The sequence below is a fragment of the Nicotiana tabacum genome, chromosome 19, assembly GCF_000715075.1.
Source record: "Nicotiana tabacum cultivar K326 chromosome 19, ASM71507v2, whole genome shotgun sequence".
NCBI lineage: Eukaryota > Viridiplantae > Streptophyta > Magnoliopsida > Solanales > Solanaceae > Nicotiana > Nicotiana tabacum.
In genome coordinates, this window is record NC_134098.1 from 35,958,595 (window position 1) to 35,974,374 (window position 15,780).

At 35.6% G+C, this 15,780-nt stretch overlaps 1 protein-coding gene across 2 annotated transcripts; it reads right to left on the bottom strand.

Annotated features, from left to right (window-relative positions):
• Positions 1–7,983: 7,983 nt before the first annotated feature.
• On the bottom strand, positions 7,984–14,840 carry LOC107771850 (iron-sulfur cluster co-chaperone protein HscB homolog). 2 transcript variants are annotated; one of them, XM_016591305.2, is made up of 7 exons: positions 14,359–14,840; positions 13,755–13,851; positions 13,506–13,595; positions 12,933–12,998; positions 9,604–9,672; positions 8,903–9,046; positions 7,984–8,544 (listed from the first exon to the last, which is right to left on the bottom strand). In XM_016591305.2, the coding sequence occupies exons 1-6, from the start codon at positions 14,670–14,672 to the stop codon at positions 8,909–8,911; spliced, it is 774 nt and encodes a 257-aa protein (XP_016446791.1). In that variant the 5' UTR covers positions 14,673–14,840; the 3' UTR covers positions 7,984–8,544; positions 8,903–8,908. The 2 variants fall into 2 exon arrangements, with proteins under 2 accessions (XP_016446791.1, XP_016446792.1); XM_016591306.2 differs by lacking the exon at positions 9,604–9,672 and having other exon boundaries at positions 8,406–8,544.
• Between the last annotated feature and the right edge of the window lie 940 nt (positions 14,841–15,780).

Sequence of the window (15,780 nt, forward strand, 5' to 3'; positions counted from 1 at the left end):
ACTTTTCTAACTTAAGTTTTCAATTATGAGACTAAGTGTCTCATTTCACCCCGAAATCCTTCCGGACCCAAACTAACTAAGCTGGTAAGTCATAAAATAATTATAAAGCATAAATTGAGCAATAAATGAGGGAACGGGGTTATAATACTCAAAACGATCGGTGGGGTCGTTATATTCTCCCCCACTTAAATATACGCTCGTCCTCGAACGTGCCAAGAGTTGTTTCCAAGCCACCAAATCATTATTATATCTTACCATGCACGAACCCGGGGCTGATCCCACGTCACCCTATTCTATATAGGCCTGAAAACACAATACAACTGAAAAATCGTTAATTTAACCTTAGCCCATAAACTTTGAACCCAAATTTCCAACATCCAGAATTCTTTTCAAGACACGAATCTCATATCTACACATTGTATAAGTCTGAACAAGTTGTATCAAGACATAACCATAATCCCATATATAATCACGTAACATACTACGTAACTCACATGCTCGCAGTACCATTCCCGATCACAGTAACTACTCAAACCAATCATTACTAGTATTAAACACCATATCAACCAAAATCTCATTCCAAAACCTTCGTACACTGGTGATAATGACAGAAACACGCGGAATCTCATGACCCCTTATTAGATCAACAAGTCATGGAGCTCTTTCGCCCCAATCAGAACCATAATCACTTTCTAAGATGACTTTCAATATTATCCTTCCGAATATACTGTAATCAAACCTGATAATACCCATTCTAGGTCTAATGATCATATATTATTAAACAAAACTATCCCACAGACAAGTCACACCAATATAACTCAAGCCACAACTACGCAACCTTGTACCCAAAATAGAAGATGTCTCAAAGTAGAGAACCGTATTGTAAGTTCAACAAGCATCATTAGCACAACAGCTCCCAAAGAAGTAACCATACCTTAACACCACCAATCAAATTCATACTTCGTGTGCACTATATCCTTCAAAATAATAATTTAATCATTTCATGATTTTTCATATTTTCATAAAGTGTAATAGCCGCATTCAAGAAATTTTCTTATTCGAGTCATCCCCGATATCAACCGCTGCAAGTCATAACTAATTAACAAGTATGCCTCGGACCAAAACCAATACCGCACATAATTGTGCAATCAAATCGTAGATAGCAGACTCCCTCACTTGGCTCAAAGTCATATAACAAAATATCTGATAACTCATCATACCCATACTCTACTATTGTCATAATCCCACAGTCAATTCCACAAAAAGTTTTCACACGCTCAGGTAACACAAACCATAAAATACCTCAAATCATCTACTAAGCTCGTCTTCATTCTTTTAACACTCAAGTTAACTTTCTCAACCATATTCAAATTCAAATCTCAACACACATGCCCCGCTGGCAGAAAAGAAACTCTCCACTCACATTATAAGGAACACACCTACGTAGATTACTCCACAGGAGATAACCCACCTGCTTAGCCTCAAATTAGCATCTTGCTATACCCTTTCGCATCCACAATTACCATGGAATCACTTAATATTTCTGAGTTTGAACTCATAAAAACGACATGAAAATCTACTTTGCTCCACAATTAAACAGCATGACAGATCCCTCAACACACTCACAACTCAAAACTGTACGTCACATCAAAACAGGAATCAAGTACCCAATAGCAGACTCTTGAGTCACAAGTAAACTTTATTCGTCCCATTCAACCACCCATCGAGTCACAAATTCCACTCGTAGGGATACTACTGACGCATAAGTCCAAACGCACAAGTTCTCACATCCGAACCTACCGAGCTTAAGCTGCGGTCTAACCCTGGCCTCAAGTCCTCCAGACTGGCCCATCACCAAAAACACAGAATACTCATCTCGAATCTCTTTCATGGAATCACAAGCTGGTGATGCACAACTAATACCGAGCGCTCACATGCGCACACGAATGAGTGAAAAGAATTCAAAGAGTTATGTTTTAAGCTGAATCAATTCCACATGATAGAATATAAGAAAGTAAAATTTTCCTAAGGGTTCGGCAGCCTCTCGAAGATAAGTATAAACGTCTTTGTACTGATCCGCAAGACTCTACTAAACTAGCTCATGACTTATGAGATCTATGTAACCTAAAGCTTTGATACCAACTTGTCACGACCCAAAATCTCACCTGTCGTGATGGCACCTATCTCAATACTAGGCAAGTCGACAATCTCAATAAACCACTATATCTTTTAAGTTTGAAAACATAATTATTAAATTCAGCGGAAGAAAACCTCACAAACACAAATATAAATACTCCAAAAACCCGGTGTCACTGAGTACATGAGCATCTAATATAAATACAAAGTCTGACTAATAAAACACTGTCTAAAAGTATAGAACAATACAATAACTGAAAGAAAGAGAGACAAGGTCAGCGGACTCCATGCAGCCTTGATAGTCTCCAACTGATAGCACTCTAAGATCTAACAGTCGTCGTATCCGAATGCACTTGGATCTGCACACGAGGTGCAGAGTGTAGTATGAGTACAACCAACTCAATAAGCAACAAGACTAACCTCTAGGCTGAAAGTAGTGACGAGCTCCGCAGGTACAATCCAGTATAAATAATAACAATACAAAAATGTAGGCATGCTTTCAAGTTCAATCGTTGCTTTTAGTACAAATAAAACAGATCAATTCTGAACAATACGAGGAATATGACATCTTTGTATCTACATGCCAATGTACATACTGTATGTGATGCACCTAGTGAAAACTCCATGTACTCACAATCTAAAATACTCAATTACTCAGTATTGTATATGGCCAATTCAGCCCAGGGAAGATCCATCCCAAATATATATGTATATCTATCAACTGACAGTCAGTCACTCAGTACTGTATAAAGCCAATCCAGCCCGGGGGAAGATCCATCCCCAAATATCAATGATTCGGACAAGATTCATGTCCAGGAAAGATCCATCCCTCAATATAAATGCTTCGGGAAAGATCCATGCCCAGGGAAGATCCATCCCTCAATATAAATGCTTCGGGCAAGATCCATTCCCAGAGAAGATCCATCCCTCAATATAAATGCTTCGGGCAAGATCCATGCCCAGGGAAGATCCATCCCTCAATATAAATCAACCGCGCTCACTGGGGGTGTGTGCAGACTCCGGAGGGGCTCCTTCAGCCCAAGCGCTATAAATCAACTACGCTCACTAGGGGTGTGTGCAGACTCTCGGAAGGGATCCTTCAGCCCAAGCGCTATATAAAGCTTATATAGCCTACTGCGGCATGCAGTCCGATCCCATAATAATAATAAAACTTATAAGTCCTGCTGCGGTGTGCAGCCCAATCCTATAGTAATAATAATATATATAAAGCCGATATGACCTGCTGCAGGCGGGCTGCTCCGATTCAATAAATATCTTCACAATGGATGAGCATGAAATGTACATTTTAAAATAATTAATTCAATAGCAACACCACCCTATGGGTCACAAAATATCGACACATAGTCTAAACATGATTTTTATTTTGAGCCTCAGTTCAATTCCTCTAACACGTGTGACATGTTCAGATAATAACATGATTCTTTAACTTTTACAATTTTGCAGAATTTATTCAAGTCACAATTTTAATAGTGCACGTCCACACACTCGTCAACTATCATATGCGTCACCTCCAAATAATTCATATAACACAAATTCGGGGATTGATACCCTCAGAACCAAGTTTAGAAGTGTTACTTACCTCAAATCATGTAATTCTTTACTCCGCTAGGCCTTGCCTCGTAAATTTGTCTCCAAACGCCTCGAATCTAGCCAAAATTTATTCGATTCAGTCAATAAAATTTATTGAAATTAATTTCATAAGAAAATACTAATTTTCCAACAAAATCCGAAATTTAACTCAAAAATCGCCTGTGGGGCCCACGTCTCGGAACCCGACAAAAGTTATAAAATCCGAAAGCCCATTCAACTACCAGTCTACCCATACCAATTTTACCAAAATCCGATCTCAACTCGACCCTCATATCTTCAAATTCGACCAAGAGGGTTTTCTAAATTTTCCCACTTAATTCACTAATTAAATATCAAAAATAACCATGGATTCGGGTAATTTAACCAATATTAAGTTAGAAATACTTACCCCATTGTTTTCCTTGAAAATCTCCCGAAAATCCTCTCTCCGAGCTCCAAATCGGTAAAAATGGTCCAATTTTCAGAACTTAAACTCTCTGCCCAGTGATTTCTTCTATGCGATCGCGGACCAAGTCACGCGATCGCGAAGCACAAATTTTCATTGCCCAAAAATAACTCTACGCGATCGTGAAGCACAGTCTCTGCAAGCCTACACGATCGCGAACCTTCTCACGCGATCGCGAAGCATTAAACGCGTGGCACAGCTCCTCCCTCCGTTCCTCTTCGCGAACGCGGCCTAGCCCACGCGTTCGCGATGCACAATCTGGCCAAACCAATGCGATCACGGATGCCTTCACGCGATCGCATAGCACAAAATCTCACAACTCCAACTTAGCCTACGCGATCGCGGACATTCTCATGCGATCGCATAGAAGGAACCCAGTGACAGAAAACCAGCATTCTTCAGCTGGAATGCAAAGTCCAAAATTGATCCGTTAGCCGTCCGAAACTCACCCGAGGCCCCCGAGATCTCAACCAAATATACCAACAAGTCCTAAAACATGATGCGAACTTAGTCGAAACCTCAAATCATACCCAACAATGCTAAAATCATGAATCATACCCCAATTCAAGCCTAATGAACTTTGAAACTTCTAATTTCTACAAACGACGCCAAAACCTATCAAATCACGTCTGATTAACCTCAAATTTTGCACACAAGTCATAAATGACATAACGGAAGTATTCCAATTTTTCAGAATCGAGTTTCGACCCCGATATCAAAAAGTTAACCCCCGGTCAAACTTCCCAAAAATTCGACTTTCGCCATTTCAAGCCTAATTCCTCTACGGACCTCCAAACAAAATTTCGGACACGCTCCTAAGTCCAAAATCACCATACGGAGCTATTGGAATCATCAGAAATCAATTCCGAGGTCGTTTACATATAAGTCAATATCTGGTCAACTTTTCCAACTTAAGTTTTCAATTATGAGACTAAGTGTCTCATTTCACCCCCAAATCTTTCCGGACCCGAACTAACTAACCTGGTAAGTCATAAAACAATTGTAAAGCATAAATTGAGCAGTAAATGGGGGAACGGGATTATAATGCTCAAAATGACCGGTCGGGTCGTTACAGAAGAACTCATAGGGAAAGGACATAACTATAATAACCTTTTTTGGACTACAATAACTTCTATGTTAATTTTTAATATTTAAAATTTTGTTTATTTAATTCTTATTAAAAATATGTATGAAGGTTTGATAAAATTAATTTCATAAGAATCCTCCGTATTGGTAGTACATTATCACTCGATAATATCCAATACTAAGAAAAAATAAAAGTAATCTTAAATGGACTACATAAAGCGTTGAAATTGAGAGAAAAAATCCCTACGATAATATATTTTTATATTATATTTGAACTTCTTTCCTACTCAAATAATATTTTGTTATTATTAGTTTCTCGTGTAATATTGAAAAATATACCTAATTATTAAAGAACAACTAAGAATTTTTTTAAGAATATAAATATATAAGAAAGAGAAAGAAAAAGGTTGGTAAGAGTCAATACCACTAATAATTTTACAAACATAAAGATCTAAAAGTGGAATGTCAGATCGGTCTTTTTACTCTTTAAAAATAAAATTTATGGTGGATAAAATATAATTAGTATTAAATATTAAAAACAAGAGATAAATTAACATTAAGAATCTGAATCAACAGAAAATAAATTATTTTTTATGTTAAGACCAAACAATCAAAATTTCAATTAATTATTTAGCAAAAAAAATCATTGTAATTATTTTTTAAATTCATCATAAGAGTAAAATTATTTTTTAAGTTAAAAAAAATATCTTACATAAATTTATTCTATAAAAAGAGTGTTAGAGATTAAATACATAGTATTAAAAAGGCCATACAAGTGATTGAGGAAGTACAATCAAAGTTAAATCCTTAACAAAAATAAGCTTTCAAGACTATATTATAAAGAGTCGATTCTGGTATAGCGGGATTATCCTTTGTAGATGCCTCCGCCGGAATCGGAATAATATTTCTATGTCATGCATTACTTGTAAATGTCAAATCAAGAGGCATGATACTGTTAGCAATAATAACAAGTGGTTGTACCATCAACGATTTTGTTATGAGGTCGTACAACTCACTTTAGATTTGGTATACCTCTTCAAACAATTGAAATAACCATCACAAATATATCAAAGCAGAGCAATAGTGCTAAATTTATAAGGAAAGCTAAATTGATAATATGGGATTAAGGACTTATGGCTAAGCGTCAAAGAACCAAAATAATTGCCTAGAGTTTTAGAGATATATTGGATATCAATAAACCGTTTGGTGGAAAAGTAATAGTTTAGGAGGTGATTTCTGTTATGTACTATCAGTAGTTCCGAAATCGACGAAAGCAGAGACTGTAAAAGCTAGCTTGCCAAAACTATACTTATGGCCTCAAATGAAAAAGATTCAAATGACAAAAAATATAAAAGTAAGAATAGATCCAACATTCAGTGACAGTCGAAAATGAAGAAGAGCACCCAATAAAAAATGATTTGGTTCTTCCAGAACACTTGGTTATCAACCCCAAGGGTAATGGTAGTGCATTTAATAAGAAAAATACTTTCATTATTAGATTAAAATGCATTTCGTGCAAATTAAATGATAGAAATTAAAGAGCTATCTTAGCTAGCAGAAACGAATATGTTGATCAACGAAATAAAAGGTTGATTGCTAAGTTTTATGGTATAAACAAAATATTTTTTAGTTTTGACTCAACAGAAGATGATCGATACCAACCATTACTACCAAGAAGAATACTTAAATATCAAATGGCTTTCCACCATCAAGGTTTGTTGTCAAGTTTATTGTTTCTTACGTATATTAGTGACACTGTATATATAATAGACTAAGTTAAAATTGATCTTCCATTGCATATATAGGTTGATTTTGAAGAAAAATATGTTTGTCATGCTACTGAAAAACTTACTCCGCCGAATAGCTTATATAATATTACACAGTTAGTATATAGAAATTTTGACAATAAAGTCATCCATGTAGAAATTATGATACTGGTCAAAGTACTTCTAAGTATGTGTTTATCCCCGAAATCAACTTTCGTCTTCTAAAACTAAAGAATATCCTTTTTAATTGTGGATATGTTTATGTTTTATAATTATAATAAATAAAGCGCAAGGAAAAACATCCTAAATATTGGACTATATTTACAACAATATATTTTCTTGCACGAATAACTATATGTTGCACTTTCAAGAGGGATATTAATATCAACAACAAGAGTTCTGGTTATGGCAGAACAACCAAAGCATTAGAAGGAAACATGCACAAAAAAACATCATCTACAAAGAAGTGTTCGGTAAAATACCATCATATTAGATACCTTTAAACGACAATACATAATTATCTAATTAACATGTCTAAATTGATCATTTTTGTAAGTTCTGATGATGTACTTTCATTTTGAATTCACGTATTATGTTAATGTAATAATATTTTTCGACATCTAGATGATTGTTGAATTATTATGTATAAAATTTCTCATTAATTAAATTTTTTTTCTTCATATAAATAAATATTTAAACCATCATGTGTTATTATTAACGTGCAACACACGTTTATTGATACTAGTATATTTATATGTCGGTTTGGTTCGAATTTTTTTACTCAATACCAAACCAAATCAAACCAGGCCTCATCGGATTTTTTAATTGGTTTGGTTTGACTTTTCGGTTTGGCGCGGTTTTCCGATTCAGTTTGTACACCCTGAGGCTATGTGAAAATTAGCCAAATAGAATCGAGAAAAAAAAAACACACAAAGCAGATAACAATTTGGATCGCTGAAGGTATATCATTACTCAATACATGTTTTTCAAAATAGAAGCACTATGAACTGCTAACATAAGAGAGATGAGATACTGATTTGTCAAAGGTTCAATTCACGAAAATATTGGAAGAAAACAAATAGAAGCAACCTCGAGTCTTTAAAAATGGAGTTGATAGAGATCCTCAACACAACTCCGATCACCCTCAGGAACATCCTTTCTATTCAAATGCAACACTTCAAACTATCACTTTCGACATACTTTTATTCTGTTTCCATTTCATACAAATAGTAACGTTAGGGTCAAATCCACCAGAATCATCAATCATTGACTAAGAAATCATGTACACACTGCTGGTGTTGCTCCTGGCAATTATTTTGTGGATAAACAGTGTAGAATTTGGGCTTATATTGGCAGGAATGGTAGGTGCTAGATCCACCACAGCAAGCGAACCCAACTCCATTAGATCAACTGTTTATTGTCTTGTGACTTACTCGTGTGCCCGGGTTTCATATTATCGGGCCTAGTTGCATCTCCACGACCAAACCACAGCTTCATGCTCTATGCAAGTCCAAACAAATACCAGTAGATGAACAAGTAAATTCCATAGCATTTGTAATCCGACATTTACTAATGCAGATAAAAGTATATCCTCACAAGATTCACAAATATGTACCAAAAAACTGTATGCAACCAAAATGGTATTTTACAGTAAGAATTAAGGTCAAATGAAACCAAGAAGTGAAGTCCAAGGGAATTTAAAGTTGCAAAATATTAAGCCCCACTGCAGATTATTGAATAAGCCCATACAACACCAAGGTGGAAACTGGAAAACCATCAGTTTTTTGGATGTCTATCGACAAGAATAAATCAAGGATGAACATTTAAGTACTTGCGCAACAATTATAAGGTTCCATACCCTGGACTAGAGCTTCTTCACAATCTCTTCATTTGCACGCTTGTAGTAAGTCATCCTTTGTGTAGCAGCCACGGCTTCTTCATACTTCCTATGTTGTAAGGCGTTTGCAAAAGAGATAGATGATTGTTCGAACTTTCCCTGTATCTGCAGAACAATGAAGTAGAGTTAACGGAGATAGAATAAGTAAAGCCAAGCTCATTGCAGACTTACATCAACAAATATGGAATAAAATATTATTAGAAATAGGCATGGATAAGAGTTACAACAATTGCAAACCTACACAAATGCCAAAATACCAAAATAAAAAATGTCCAATTAATTCCTTCTTTATTATGTTTGCACAAGTGAAACTCGTAAAAGTCTTTACTTTGTCGTAGTTAATTTCACATAATAAAAGTGTGAGATGGCTATATGAGAAAATTCTTCTAGTGACTGACCAGAGGAAAGGAGGAGTAATTACAGAACTAATAATATTATATCAGGGTATTGTCAGTCAGCAACAACCACTTGATAACACTGCGGCTTGCTTGGGCATTTAATATATGACTCATATCAGTATAGCAATCTGACCTTCACCGCAACCAGAGCCAAAAAACTAAGTGGAGGAGAAAAGGAAAGAGGAAAACTGATAATTTCTCTGACAGCTATCAGAAAAAGAGTTAGGTTCTTTAAACGCTTATACTACTGGGTTCCTTTTGTACCTCTCCCTGAATTTGTTTTAGTGCCTGAGAGTTAGCAGCCTCTTCAACAGTTTCTCTGAGTTCCATAATCTGCAGTTAAAATCTGATGATTAACAGTTGGAGAAAAAGATTTTAGGCAAGCCATGGGAAGAGAAGCACGGTTAGCACCTTTACGAAGATCAATTAAAAGAACATACCATTCTGCCAAGATAAATATCAGATAAAAATGCTAAATTTATTCCAGGAAATAACAAAAGTTTTAGTGCCAACTCTTCTCTGCAAGCATACAAATTCCTTCTGTATGTTGTGTATTCTTGGTAAGATTCTTGCTAGAGTTCTCACTTGCAATTTTTTTTTCTTATTGATGATCGAGGAATCTGCTTTTTCGAGTTTCAAAACTCGGTGGATCTGGGCTTCTCCTCTACCCGTCTCCACTTCAATACCAAAAACTTGGTTCACCAACCAATATTCAGAACTCTACTCAAATTTCAGTGATAAGATATTTCTTGTGTTCAAAGGTAAAAAGAGAAAGAAGCGCAGGCCTTAATGAGGAAAGGCACAAACGAAGAAAATAAATAAATATATACATATGTAATTGAAAAATAATAGCTATACATGCAGACAATTGTTACATGGGCAAAGAAAATTGAAAAGTTACAATTAAGTGAAATACTTATTGTTTAGTGATGTCCTCTTCAAATTACAGTCTGTGGATGATTATGGGTATGCCTCAATGCTGTGGATACCAACGCATTGCTTAAGCAGGGTGAAGAGCTCGGCCTGTTTTAGCACCTAGCTCCAGGGCTTAAGCGTGCTTCAAGCGAACCTTTAACTGGACATTTAAAGTTCTGTAATGCACCATCTTGCAACTTTAGAAACCAACAATAAATTAGTTAACTTTTTTGCTAAGGGAAAAAAAAGTTCATATGGCCAAGCCTATTCTATGTCACCACTGATTCAACACCTTCAAAACCGTAGGCAATGAATCAGCATAACCCCACTAAATGGGTAATGGCAAGGTACTACTCTACCACTAAATGGCTAATGGCGTAGAGCCATTTGGTCATTTTCCCAAATGCCTACTGTAATCTAATTTATGCTGTTACTGAGCACCCCACATGGAAGACAAGTATGGTTTGCCACATCCTCAAAAGTAAGCTTCTGTGTCAGAAAGCAGATGTTTCCCATTTTTCTTATCCTTTATATGGAGTTGGATAATTTCTTTGGTGCTTTAGGAGCTCAAATAACATGCAAGTATATCACGGAGCGCCACTCTTATAGAATCATATATGGCTATGGTGGCTTCTAGAAGACGTATCCTTTTACATATTTCAATATATCAAGAGCAGGATGAAAGTCGAAGATGTCAAAGCAAAGTGGGACCTTCACAAACGTTAAAGATGAGGAGAAGTCGCCAACCAGAAGAAGAAGCAGAGAAGTTGCAGACCGGGAGAAGAGGTACCACAAATTAATAAGAAAGATTAGAGAAAAAATAAGCTTAGACCAGGATAAGGTAAGTCTCAGATAAGGAGAGGTGAAAGAAGAAGATATGCAAAAGCCTTTATTTCAAAAGGCCTAATTTTCTATTTCCTCCTCTTTTCCCCACTGTATTCTGGTCGGATGGGTTTCAGCAGAACAGAGTGATCGCTTCTCTGTGATCACTTAACGCCTCACAGAAAAGAAGTGAAAACACCCACCTTGGTGCACTTCCATGTTTCAGGTGATGAAGTGCTCTATTCTTCAATACATGAGTGGTAATTCGAAAAGAGAAGAAAATACAAGGTTCAAAAGCAACAGGTCATGAAGCAAACGTGATAGAAAAAACGTCTTTCCTTCTGCACTAAAATGCCTTCTTCCCATATTACACCTCTCATGTGAAAAGAGAAGCAAATAGGAGAAATCTACAATCGCAGCACCTCATAGCAAAAATAATTTTTGACTAGAACAGGGAATACGAGAAGCAAATTACAAGCTCCATCATAACACATCATATTGTATAAAAAACAACAAATAACCATTTGCTAGAAGTTAAGTTTTAAAACATGTCAAATTACTTCAGTCAGCCCCACAAGTTTTTCCTTACTTTCCATCATTCACATCTTTTATTGATCAGCTGCCTATATTCTTCTTTCTAGTTGCTTTCGTTAGATAAAGAGGAAAGGAATACCCCAAGACGCATCCCTTTTTAATATTTTCAACTCTAACTGTAGTATCTGTCAACTCCAAACATAACAAACAACAAATAACCATGTGAATTTCATCACGAGATGGAAAACGAGTTATTCAAGTTACTGAGAAATCATACTTTCCCTCACAGATATTAATGAATTACTCCATCAAGAGAGTTGGAATTTTCAAAGATTTGTTACAACAAAATCCTCCAACTGAATTCACATTACTCGTCAAAAAGAAAAAAGAAATTCTCTAACTGAAAATTGTTGGAAGTGGCTAAAGGTGGAGGAGGAAATAGTGACTCCCTATTGGGGTCCCGATAAATCTAAAGCCTTAAACAACAAAGGTAAAATGGCACCATAGTCTAAGTTGCTCGGACTTGAGTGCGGGCGTCCGATACAGGTGCCAATCTAGAAGTCGGATCCTTCATTATCTAAACTTTAGGATTTGGGGGTACGGATACAGGTGCAGGATTCGCCTAAAAATAATTCAAATATCTAAAAATAGAGTTAAAAAAATATATCTAAATTATAAGACATTATGTGAAAAATTTACAAGGTATTCCGAGAAGGAGAAAATATTGATCAAGAGGAAAGGAGAAAGACTGACACAGAAATTTCTATATACAAGGTATTCCATTTTCATCAATATCACCCTAGCTTTTATTTTGATTTCAAAAATCATTATATCTTACTAGATCCAGTACGGATCCCACACTCACGTCGTGTCGACACCGGTACAGCACCGAAAGTAAAAAGTCTGAATAACTTAGATCATAGTACGGATTTGTTGCAGTTCTAAGTAGGATTTTTGCTTCTGGAAAGAATTTTCTACCCACTTCGAACTCTTTCTTTCACAAATTTGCCTCCAAACACCATTACATTTTTGTTATCATTTTTTTCCCCTCCAACTCAAAAAAAAAAATAGTGACTCCCTATTTGGAAAAGCTGAAAAGAAAACACAAAGTAATCAACCCATACCAAGCCACTATGACCAAAGCTTTACCATAACAAGGGAGGGACAAAAAGCACAAGTTTGAACATAAGATGAAAATAATATTCATGTTAAAGGTATTGAATGCCAATTTCTATCTTAGATTTTAAAAAAAAAACAATATGTCCTAAAAACAATTAACAGCAGCACTTCTCAAAAAGTAAATCCAGAATAACAAACTTTACCTCAGCAAGCAACTCTAGGTCATCAATCCTTTCCTCTTCATCCACATGCACACCTTCCAACTTCAGCTGGAAGCCAGGAAAAAACAACAAAAAAAAATATTTACTGACACTTGGTAGACCACAATCCAAAACTCCTATTACTTCTGCATCCAGTTATCTTGTCCTTATGTTGCCATTAAATTATTGATATTTTCTTCATTTTAAATATTTCAATGCAGATTTTCAAACTTTATTCTGAAAGAAAAGGGAAGAAGGAAAAAAAATGAAACCAAATGCAATTGGTCAAAGTAACCACTCATTTCTTGCAATTTTCCAGAGGCAACAGAACACATAAGTCAGGATATGAAATATGCTTTTAAAATTACACTATCTTCTTGTCCTTACAGTTTGTTAAGCATGTTTCAGCCTAAAAACATAAAAATAAAGAGCAGGTAGTATAGACGTAATCTTCTGTCAAAAATATATCATAAAAGACATTACAACTAAAGAAAAATATGTTTTGAACCAGTGAAAATCACCAACGAAAATGAAACTACAATAGCAATAAGTATGTATCAAATAATGGTAACCTACAATGTATATTGCCCTTGATAATGGGTCAGTTAGTGTGCGATAGGCATTGATCACACGAGCCGACTGTTCAGCAGCATACTCCTTCTCTTTCTAGCAGAAACAGCAAAAAAAAAAAAAAAAAAAAAAAAAAGCCACAAGAAAATAATTTCAAAATTTCGGTGAATAGGGACCCCCAAAAAAGAAAAAACAAAGGGGAGCCTTAGAAAGGAAATTCACATATATATGTGCACAATGTACAATTTTATGAACCTCGGATTTCGTATGAACCAAGTCTGGATGTAGCTTCCTCTGCCAGTCTTTGTACTTGCGCTCTAGATTCTCCCCCTCAATTCCATATTTCTTCTCCCTGTAAGAATGCAGGGAATCTTTAGCATCTCAGTATCACCAGCCGTGGAAATAAAAGAAAAAATCTTCAATACGTGTAGAAAAAGAAATTAATAAGAAACACATCCCGCACTCTTTTAACAACCTTGAATATTCAGAACAATAGCAGCTCCTCTCCCTTTTGATATTATAAGTACAACGACACCCATGCTGAACAACCACCTATAATTAAACTTTGGTTTTTCTTCTCTACGTCATATTTATATTTACTAGTTTTCCTCCCAGAATACCAAACTAAGAGCTGCTTCTTGAAAATTAATCAGCCACAGAGATTCAGTACCTCATAAACTCTTAAACCTAACACTATAGAGACTACAAATATGAACACGGTCATAGTTCTAAAGCTACAAAAAAGGAACCTCCGTGAGTTATTACTGTAACCTTATGCTCCATGAATAAGTATGATATTGATAGAGACTGACAATTATAGCAATAACAACACCATATGGTATATAATCAAGGAACTTACAATCCAAAAATGTGGAAATAATCAACAGATTGATCGACAGGCTGGACGCAGCCACAAGCATTGCAAACCAGAAACGGCGTCGTAGTTGACGAAACAGCATTGCAATTCCAGCAAATAAGCTTCTGAGCAGCTTCGGAACAGAAATGGAATCTTCCAGAAAAGTCATAACGTTGAGGAAACTGATCAACTTGTGGAGAAATTGAAGAAGAAACAGGAAAATGCAATTGGGACGGAGAAACAGAAAACGTCGTTATTTCCCTTCTCAATAGCGCTACTGGGAAGGATGTTAAAGTCCGGAGCTTCTTCGTCCACATTTCTGGGGTTGGTCTTGACAAAGCGTGGCAGCAAGCGGTGATGAACTTACAGAAGCAAAGAAGGCGGTGACTCTATATATGGGAAGTAACATTTGGTAAATTCGACATTTGGCCAAACTTTTAAAAGCTTTTCTCCAAAATATTTTTCAAAAAGATACTTTTCACGACGAGGAGCAGTTGGTGTTTCTAAACACTTTCAAATATATTTTTGAACAGGAGTGTAGTCAAACTTTTAAAAAATATTTTTAAGTGTATTTTTCTTTACTTTTGAAAGAAACTACTTATTCTACTTTTACTCAAATATATTTTTTGTCCTTCTTAAATTTTGGCCAAATACTTAACTTTAAAACAATAGTATTTTTGCCCCAAGAAAAGTATTTTTTTTTTGCCAAAAAGAAGCTTTGCCAAACATACCAGTAATCCAAAAACTAAATTAAAATGCGAGAATTGTTCAAGAAAAGCAAGTATTTTATTAGAACCCAATGTCGGACTCTAACAATATATGCTACATGTCTGAACAGTTAAGAAATTCCCTAATCACATTTTTCTAAACAAAGCCTGAAAGATGTGACATCCTTTGCTTAATCTTTTGTGGGTACAATAGCAATGCCAAATTCACTAAAGGAGATCCTGATATGCTGGGGAGGACAAAACGTCAACAAGCAGCTAAAGACCAACTATAAAGGGAGACCAAAAGCACTCTACTTTGTGTTTTTTCTGAGTACTAGCTATGATGATTAATGAAATTCTTATTAACATTGTTTCGGTTCTTATCTCCTCGAGTTGATTAAGCAACTTCTGTAATGAAGTTTCAAGAGTCGATTAATCATTAAGCTACTTGAAACAGACAAAAAGTTTCAAATCTTAGTCTTGAGATCTGTAAAGTAACCTAAGATGCTCAATGGATAATCAACTTTATTCCAACTTCTCTACATTATTTAGAATATTGCTCAATGGTTAAGCGACTTTACGAAAGTCACTTATCATACAGTACTAAATTTAAGAATCTAGAATCTAGTGCAGTTAGAATGGCTTGTTGAAAGTGACAGTTCATATAGTATTATTCTGAAAATTTTCGGAGCAGCAATATAAAGAGAAAAAATTGACC